Source organism: Gavialis gangeticus, unplaced genomic scaffold (genome assembly GCF_001723915.1).
Source record: "Gavialis gangeticus isolate Ggan-Ray unplaced genomic scaffold, GavGan_comp1, whole genome shotgun sequence".
In the NCBI taxonomy this organism is placed as follows: domain Eukaryota; kingdom Metazoa; phylum Chordata; order Crocodylia; family Gavialidae; genus Gavialis; species Gavialis gangeticus.
The window spans coordinates 59,859,119-59,869,476 of NW_017729004.1; the positions used below are offsets into that span (position 1 = coordinate 59,859,119).

The window sequence follows — 10,358 nt, forward strand, 5'->3', positions numbered from 1 at the left end:
TTTTCCATCATCTTTTAAGTGTGTTGTTGAATTTCATTTAAAACTAAATACTAAGGATGTATGCAGTGAACAGATTGGCACATTTATATTTTTATAAGCCGAATCTTAAAATACAGCACTACTTTCCAGCAAATTATATAGTGCAGTTTACAAATGATTGATTTTACAAAAGAGGAATAACTGAATTTCCCAGACAGCAGTAACATATTAAACCCAATGCATGTATTCAGATCAAGTTTTGGCAGTGCCTGAAATGGCATCACAGGCACAGGAAATTGGGTGCAGTATTTTTGTTTTGTTCTTTTATTCACTACTTTTGTAAATATACTTTTGTGTCGATGCATCATTACCTTTGAGGTATAATAAAGTGAAGAATGTTCTATTTTCTATCAGGACAAAAAATAGTAGCAGTTTTTAAGCTCCTATTTTATGTCTTTTATTTTGCATCCATTTTTGATGTATACAGTGACTATGAAGAAAGTTTTATGACACATCCAAAGCACTCACTCAGCTAGAATGAAATTCTGATGCACACAAGCAAAGGAGAACCAGTATCATTATATGTCTAGATGACAATTTTGGTGATGCCTGCCCAAAGTATCATGAAGCAGAGCACTGTTGCTCTTGTTACAAGAAGTCAGGGGCAAGAAAGGGTTGTGGGTAGAAGATTTGTATATAGATTCCTGGCTTTACCCACTGTTGAATAGGGATGTGAGAAATGGGCTGGGTCTAGGTTCCTAATTCAGTTTCTTTCAGTCGTTCACCCTAGTGCCAGGCCTGACTTTAAATTGGAAGTGCCTAAGGAACCAGTCTAGATTTTCCCCTCAGTTACTACTGAGTTCTCTACCCTTGCTATTGTAGTAGCTGTCATAGCTGCTCAGAGTCATCACCATGGGGAGGGGAGGGAATTTGTACCCCTCTGGAATCTACCGTCGTTAGGAATGGCATGGAATTTTTTGGGGCAGAAGGATACACAGTACATTTTAATTAATTCCCTGTGCAAATGTTAAACATTTGCACAGGGAATTAATTAAAACAATACTTGTTTTCAGTACTGTTACTGAGGAAAAATTTTGGGATACTAAGAATAGTCTGACAAGGAGTTGTTTTTCTTCTAGCTCTGCTATTTAAAATCAGTACAAGTTGGATTGCTCTTTATGTAGACATTTGCAACTAGAATGAGACAGTAATTCACCTGTATAACATGTCAGTGATTTATTAGGCTACAAACTGCTCAGGATTCAAACTTATAGCCATTCAACTTTACAAGAAATTGTGAAGGCTATGAAACTGCAATCTTTATAATCTGTGAAGAAGTGTTATGTTCTTGTGTTCTTATATGCCGCTGTTAAAGTTTGATATTTTTTCATTAATTCACAAGAAAATCTGCATATAATCCCTCTAACAAATCTTGGAGTTGTTCCTCCCTGGTATGTATCTGTTGAAGTCCATGGAATTATTGCAGTAGGTTCCCAGTCTGCAGGAATGACCAGATGTCCATTTATAGCTGGTGTCACGCTCAGGGCAGACTCTGGCAAGTCTTGAACTGACGGGCTTTCCTTCTTATCTAGATATGCCCTGGAGATCTCAGGGATGCATCTCAGTAAGCAGGGCAACCCTGACTTTCTATATTTACCCAGATGCATCTCAGTAAGCAAGGAAATCTGGGCAGGCTCTCCTAGGGTTTCAGAGGCCCAGTCCTGCATGGGAATTCCAGGGGGGCACCATAGCAGGTCCCTGAAGCTCCTGAGCCCCTGCTTGGGTTGGCTGATGAACATGGGCAACTTCGGGCTGCCCAGGCTCTCCAGCCATAGAACAAATAGACATCTACTGCAATAAAGTGGCATAAATTATTACTGCATGTCACAGCTACAAATTTCAAAATTTGTGGTACAACAAAAGGTATGGACGTCTGTTTGCTTTGTGCTCCCATAAAAATTTTTATGGCGGCACAAAAATGAGGAAAGGCAATGTCTGTTTCCACCCTGAGAGTTACATAGGGTGGGTGAGAGCTGGGTGTCCATTGGTTTGAAGCTTCAGCTATGCAAATCAGTAGACAAAAGGGCTCATTGACTAGTTGTATTGCTTTGAGAATCAGTTCAATCATGCAGTTGCAGTTCACTAGATCATGGGTGCTCAACCTCTGATCTGCAGGTCAAATCTGGTCTATGGAGCCATGTTATCATGCTCGCGGGGTTCTCCATGGGTCCAGAACTTTGGTGGTTGGGGAGTGGTGGCAGTATTAATTGCTGCTCTCCTGCTGCCAAATTCCAGACCTATGGGGAGTCCTGCAGGCTCTGCATACAATATCACGCCAACACATGGCCAGATCCAAACATGTGGGGTTGGGCCAGTGCATGGCCAGATATGGGCATCCAGGGTCAGACTGGCCTGTGCACTGGACCCACAAACTGACTGACTGCATACAGTAACCCTGCATGGGATCTGGCCTGTGAATTGACCCTGCACCTTTTATCTGGCACAGAAGGCTTGAAGTTTAGGCACCTCTGTACTACATAGTTACCAAGATTAAGTTTATAGTCTTAGAATGGGCTGGCAATACCAGAACCCTTGCTAGGAAGTCATAGTGGCCAAAGACTACTTTAAAGGGGGGGAAATAATATTTTACAAAGCCCCCTTCCTTCTGGGACCTATCAGCTATCAGCCACTTTTATTTCTCACTGTTTATTTGTGTATTTTCTTATATGCTGTGCTTCCCAGTGAAGGCTTAGGGTAGGTTACAAAAAGAGGTAAAATAGCCTACAAAAGCAAGTAAAGTATTAAAATGAGAGAACCCCCTCCTTGAATCTCTCAACTTTGTGCCACATGCTAAATGCCTACCCAAATAAGATCATCTTACAGAGCTTCCAGAAGATGCCCAGGCTTGGGCTTTGACAGGGCTCAAGGGGAGGGAATTCCAGAGCTGAAGGCCGACTGTTGGGAGCCATCTCTGTACTGTAATGTAAGTGTGATGAAAAGTCGGAGTGGTGGTTCTGATGCTTTGTCCATTTGTATCACCTGTTCGTACCCCAGGGCTGGAGGCAGAGATGACCTGAGCAGGGTCCGGAGTGGTCACCCTGATTTGCCCTCCTGCCCCCGCCCCAAGACAGCCCTGTCTCAAGGGATCATAGCCGACATGCTCAACACATCCTCATCCTCCAGAGGTCCCAGCAAAGGACAGTACCCCATCCGTCACTGGCTTTAGGGCAGAGGTTCCAGGGCTCATCCCTGTGCAGGTCTCTTTACCCCATCCCGAGAACGGGTAATCCTGATGAGGCTGGATAGGGATGTCCCCACATCACTGGATGTTGCACAGTGATATTTTACAGCATGTTCTGCTCTGATGTTGGCTAATATTAGTTCCCTCCTGGATCCCAGTACTTCGAGGCCATCTGGGCATTATGCATAGGTAATGTTGCTGGATCAGGAAGCTAAATTATGGGGTGTTTTAAGTAGCACTTGATTTTAATGTCTATTCATGTTAGGACTGTGCATAGTCATTAATCTAAATACTGTTAGGAGGGGAGAGAGGAAGAGGCTTATAATAGGAAAAAAGAAAAGGCGCTGATCAAGTTATTTTTAAATAAACATGTTTAGAACAGTATAGAGATATATTTAATCTTTTCCTTCTTCTTCTCCCTATAACTATGCTAATGAAAATACCATTGCCATATTTCTGCACTAAGTGAATGGATCCCCTTGAGTCAGATTTTTGTTACTTGTGCTTCATTAGTAGTGCCTTGCAATTTAAATAATCCTAGTCAATAGGGCTGTTCCCCCAAAATAATGAGCACCAAGAGCAAGTGTGGTAGGATCCGACTAATATAAACTTAGAAGCTTAATTTAGAGAAAGCATTATTTGGAGACCATTTCCAGTACCATTGTTCAGATTGAGTTTAGTACTTTGTGTGTCAAATCCTGCTGAAGCCAGTGAGGCTTGGGAATCTGGCCTCTCTTCTGGGCATGTCTTCATACAGTGCTTTTTAGGGTTTCAGTGACTGGTGTCCAAAAGAAGTTGTAACTTTTTAAAAGCAAGCCATGGATTTTAAGGTTTTTAATAGGAATTATGGATGTTATGTGATTATATAGTAAGCTGTATTGCTTTCTTTATAATACAGATACTTCAATGATAACTATTAATAAAAGACTAGTAAATCTTGAGACAGTAGTTGTACTGGAACATATCTTTATTAGCTTGATTTGAAAAAGAAACAGCAGAGCAGCACCGTATCAAAGAGATTTTGAAGAACACTTATCGTGGCCCAGGTAGTGTTGGAATGCTACTTTAAGCCAGTTGCTTGCTATTAAATGTAAACATGTTATGAATTATTAGAGTATGAGGTGTCATAATATTTTCTTTGCCTAAATAAAATGCTTAATACTTTAGTGTTCATTATTTCACCTAATAGTATAAGGATGTTGTGACTTGGATATAGCATAAGCGTCTGGGTTTAGTAATTTGGCATTAAATAGAAACGGATTCAGAGATAATGGGCCTTTTCCCATAGCTTGTTAATGCTGATGATGTATACTGAGTGTTATTGTAGTTTTTACTGTGTAATTATTCTTTTTGTCCTCTGAGTGCAAATTAAAATTTGAATCTAATACAACTTCCTTGCCTACCAAGACAGAAGTATTTTACTTTCATTCTGTTGATGTTTTATATCATAATATGAATATAAAAATGAGAAATTATTTTTTTGAAATTTGAAATGGTTTGAAATATGAAATTTATATATGCACATTCAAGTATTCTAAGGTGAGAGAAAATATGTTAAAAATAGGTAAGGGCATGAATAAATTAATATATGGTCAACATGGCTAAGATTTACAGCACATCAACTACTTTGTGATCATTGTTCATGTGCATGCTCTTACCCTGTCTTGGATTCTCCAGAAGAACTCTTCCTTGGGACCCCCAGCCCTAACTTGGTCCCTGTGAATACTACTTGAAGTCAGTCCAGGTGTCAATTCCAGCTCCTGGCGACTTGGACTCCGAGACCCTTTCATTGTCTGCATCCCCTTCTGTGGGGAGCTACCTTCTAGCTTTGCTCCTGCAGAGGAACTTTGCCTTCCTATGAGACAGAATGCTCCCAAAGTTGCATGTAGTGCAAGCAGGCAGCTTTGTCTAATCAGCAGTAGTACAGCAGGCAGGCAGGCTCCTAAATTGCAGTGCTTAGGTTAACTCCCAGGTAGAGTCCCAGTCAAGTAAACAATCCCAGCTGTTCTCTCTTAGGGCAAAAACTGATGTTAGGCTTATCTGGAGTCTGATTGTCTTTGACTTGCATCAGAACAGGCACAGGACAGTCTTTTACACCTGTAGCTTGAATGGCAATTAACTTGAATTAGCCATGATTTCCTAGGAAAAAGGGCTATCCCAGGGTAAAAACAGATGTTGGATTTCTCCTGGGAGAAAACATTTTTTCCTGTGATACTACAGACGTACAAGCCCATTGGCCCACTTCAAGTACTACAAAGTGTCTGTGGCTAGAAACAGATTACCGGCTTGATTTTCATTTGAGCTTTTTATCTCTCAGTAAACCTTACAGATGGACAAGCCCATTATCCCGCATTAAGTACCTTTGAATCATCTGAATTAACAGTTTACCTCAGAGCAATTGCAGCTAATTTGAATTGTTATTTAAGCATTGTTTGTAAATGATGTGCTACATCTGTTTTGATGCCAGTCATATATCAGACCAGGGGTCAGCAACCGCCAGCATGCATGTCAGAGTATGTAACATGAAGATATTTTGCTTGACATGTGCACGTTGGGGTGGGTGCTAGGGAAACCATGAGGGGTCCACTCCTTGTGTGGCACTGGAGCAGGGATTGGGCCCCTCTAGCCCTTCTTTCCCCATGCCTACCACCTCTCCCAGAGTTTAAGTCACTGCAGTTTGGCTACCATTCTTTGTTTCATTAGGGGTAAAGCTACACAGTTCAGTTTTAATCTTCTGCAGAGTAGAAATTGCAGAGAGGCACTTAATGTGGAGCAGGTGATGTGCAGAAAATCTCTGCCCTCTTTTACTACAAGGCAAGTAATTTGTTTTCATGACTAGGTACAGATATTCAGAAAGCCTGAGGCAGAATCGATCTAAGTTACGCGGTTTCTGTAAGCAGTGTAGTTTAGATCAGTAATGAACAGAACACACATTCGCCCTTTGGTGGTGGGGGAGAGGACGGGACGGGCCATATCTTAGACCAGGTTCCACCATTTTTAAACCAGGCTAAGTGTTATGAACTTCTGTTCTGTTACGGGTATAGACTGGTTTTTGATCACTTATACCAGTAAGAGCATAATGTCTGTACCTGGCCCATGTGCCCCAGGAGGATAACTTTTGGTAAAAGCCCAGTAAGAGTATGGTTAGGATTGAAAGTGAAGCCTGGAATTAGAAATATATAGTATATATAACAAATGGAAAGAAAGAGAAACAATACAAATTAGAAATGATAAAGTATAAAGAATTAATAAGGGAAGCTAAAGTCATCACTGAAAGTCCATTATTGGCTCATCTAAGGATAGTGGGTGGAATTTAACTATATCAGCACAAAAAGAATCCTAACAATAAGAGGGATCCGGATAAAAGTAACAAAATTGTTCATACTGAGGCAGAAAAGGCGAAGAAGTTAAAAAAAATGTTTCTGTTGTGCATGTAGAAAGAAACAGAATATTAGGCTTATACCATGTGAAGTAATTTTAAACCACTAATAGCTAAGAAGGATGCTAGGAAGTATTTACAAAAGGGAAATATTTTTAGATTAATAGGCTTGGATACCTTGCCCTCCAAGACCGTCATAAAAGAGTTAACAAAGGATATATTAGGGTCACTGGTATTAGTTTTTATTAATTCTCAGGATTTTTTCAGGAGATTCAAAACATATAAATATAAAAGGGCAAACAGGTAGCAGTTTGCCGGTTTGACATCAGTCCCAAGTGAAATAGTGAAGACCATTTTTACAGGATTTCATTAATATTTATAAAATTGGAATATAATTAGTGCCAGTTGGTGTAGTTTTGGTACTCCTTAAACAAACTTGCTTTTAATTTTTATGTGATTTACATGAAACAGGAACTGCATAAATGTGGTAAATTTACATTCTTGTGATTCTTTTGACATAAGACCATGAAGTATTCTGATTGAAAAACTAGCACTATAATATAATATGTTAGCTAGATTAAAAACAACCAGATTCCAAGAGGTGGGTGTCAGTAAGGAGCCATCATCAGATTCAGAAGTTTTTGATGTTCTTTAGGTATTGGTATTGCAACCAATGCTGTTTAGTGTTTTTTTTATCAGTGGTCTGTAAGTAAAAATAAAATGGGCACTGATAAAAACTGCAAATGAATGAAAATGTGGAAGGAGCTGTAAATAATACTGAGGACTGTGGGGGGCAGGTCTGGATTATTTTTGATTATTGAGAGGTCTGGATTACTTGCAGATATATTCAATTTGTATATCATACTATACCATAGCAAGCCAACAGAATAGGAGACTGCATCCTACAAAACTGCTTCCAAAAAAAATTATTTAGGGATCATAGTTGTCAAGTCCAGTGATGTGGCAGAAGGGTTTAAGGTTCAAGATATAACACCAGGAAAGTAAGGAGTAGGTGTAGGGAAGTAGTTTTAATTCTATATATGACACTGCTAAATGATCCCCATTTTTAGAAAGTTGAAGGGGTAGAAGGGAGCCACAAAAGGTATTCAATGAATGGGGAAGATGTTATGGAGTGATCTTTTCTCTCTGTCCAAATGAAGATTGAGCAGTGACTTTGCTGTAGCGTGTAATACTTCACAATGCCATATACAAAAGGGACTTGCAATTTCCTGGAGAAAGACCTAAAAAGTAGTAGTGGCTGAGAGTTAAAGCCAGATAAAATCAAATTAAATATAAGGTACAGTTTGAAACATGAAGGATGTCAAGCATTGAATGAACCTGTTGAGAAAGATGATGGAATCTCTCATCTCATGATGTCTTCAGATCAAAACTGGGATGTCTTCCCAGATAATACATCTTAGCCAAATATGATATTAAGCTTAATACAGTGGTAGGAATGTTATGGCCTGTGTTAAGATGATTTAATGGCTTCTTCTGATCTCAAAATCTGGATTTTTACATATACATCACATAAATAGATAAATAGATAACTTTAGACATGTCAGTATAGTCTGTAGGACTAAAGCATGCACTTTAGTGCTTTCTTGAGTCAGAGCTAGAGAGCAAGTGAGGAGGGACTCCAAATAATGTAGCCTTAGCAAATCCAAACCTGATTGCACAGAAAGCATGGAAATGAAGAGTAGTCAGTGCAGTCTGTGAAACAACAATGTGCAGTTGGGCAGTAATATTGTATGTTAGCTGTAGAATTATGAATTGGGTTTTCCAGTAAAGCTCAATGAGAGTGTGTTTACTTATTTTTATGTTGATAATTAATACTAGTGCAATCATAGCAATGTTCAACATGAATTCTGTTGATATTTTAGCACAATAAAAATATTAGTTCAATCTAAAAATATTGACTTTAGAATAAAATTTACCATTTTAGCGTGTTAAAATGCATAATGTGACAAGCTTGCAAATAAATATATCTGGAATTAGCATAGAGTGAAGGCAATTCCTTTTTAAAGCAAAAATGTAAAATGAACTAAATGGAGTCTCCAGAGTCTGGAATAGATTCCCCCGATAAGTGGTGCAAGCACCTACTCTGTACTCATTCAAGAAGCAGTTGGATGATTATTTTGCTGGGGTCATCTGACCCCAGCTGACTTCCTGCCCTTTGGGCGGGGAGTGGACCTGATGATCTTATAAGGTCCCTTCCAGTCCTAATGTCTATGAAATCTATTGGAATTGTAATTTACATCTTAAAAGGATTTCTTTCTGATTCAAGATGCAAATTTCGTCAATTTGTAGCTGAATAATAGAAAGATGCATAATAAAAAGGTGGTAAACTGCATTTGTTATCTTTTTCTGACCTATTTATTCTCTATTAGGACTATTCAGCAACACTATGGCAGCAAGTTAGTGAAGGACAACACTCAAGAGAAAAGGTTCGGTTTGGAACCCACCTTTCAGAAGAGAAGCTTAATCACTTTCGTGGTGAACAGATTGGACAGCTACAAGAATTGATGCAAGAAGCTACTAAACCTACTAAGCAACTGAATATTTGTAATGACTCAGAACAGAAGAATTAATTTGGGTTTTTTTTTCCTAAAATGCACGTAAAAGCAGTTCATGGAGCCTCCTTTTTCAATTGGAATAGAATCTGACTATTAAAAATGAAAGATGATGATGATACATAGTTCTTTATTTTACATCTGACTTGTGGTTATGCAGGGGGAAATATCAAAATTCCCATTATGTTAATTATGGCATGTATTTGCACTTAGTGGGCCTTAGAAAACTTGCTGATGCCTAAAGATTTGCTAACATTAAAATTGGCATGCTTTAGAATAAACTGTTTCATGGCCTCATGCTTGGTTTTTGGGTTTTAGTCCTTGCTGATACTTTGGTACTTATTAGTATGCTACTGATTAGATTTAACTGCACTGGAAATAAATAAACCATGTTTAGAAGAATGTGGTATTCCTTCATATGAATGTTTGGTTTTATCCCTTGAGTTGTATTGGGAAATTTACCTCAAAACAAAGAATATTTATCCTTCATGATAAAGTTCACCCTGATTGAAGCCATTGGCTTATGAGTCAAATTAACTCAGCATTTTACAAATCTAGGCTCAATGAAACTAACAATTCAAAGCTTAATTTCTTGAAAACATGCTGTTTTACAGATATTTTGTACCTAATAATTCTTTAACTGAAGTGTATATGCTAAATTTTATACAATTAAATTCAAAGAAACTTAAAGGCTTAGTATCATCCCATATTATTTATTCTACATTTAGATTTTTGTGATTGCTATAATAACAAATTCCCTTTTTATAATATTTTATAAATAATAAGTGTTAGCAAGAGAGCATTGTTCAACAAACCTCAATGGAAACAAAATACTACTTTTCTAAGACAATCTGGGCATGTCTACATGACATGCTTAATGCTCAGAAGACTCATCCTACTGCTCATTCTCATGGCAGGCAAAAACCATGCTAATACACAGTATATGCCACAAAAAAAGTATTCATCTGAACCTAGCAGTCCTTCCTGCTCAAGTGCAGGGAGCTGGACCTGATGATCTCGTGAGGTCCCTTCCAGCCCCTAACATCTATGAATCTGTGAATTTGTGCTGATGCACAGTAGCACTGATTATGGTGCTGAATGTGCCATAATTGCAGTGCATTAATGATACGGCCAGCATACCCATTCTCACGCTCACCTCACCTCTTTAAAAAAAAAAAAAAAAAAA

The 10,358-nt window shown here is 38.6% G+C and overlaps 1 protein-coding gene across 1 annotated transcript in view; it reads left to right on the forward strand.

Annotated features, from left to right (window-relative positions):
- SDHAF3 (succinate dehydrogenase complex assembly factor 3) overlaps positions 1-9,578 on the forward strand; it is a gene marked incomplete at its 5' end in the record, with an annotated part of 66,192 nt that extends 56,614 nt beyond the window's left edge. The window contains one exon of the mRNA XM_019507978.1: positions 8,990-9,578. Coding sequence (XP_019363523.1) covers positions 8,990-9,190 — 201 coding nt within the window. The remainder of the gene's footprint in view (positions 1-8,989) is intronic.
- Between the last annotated feature and the right edge of the window lie 780 nt (positions 9,579-10,358).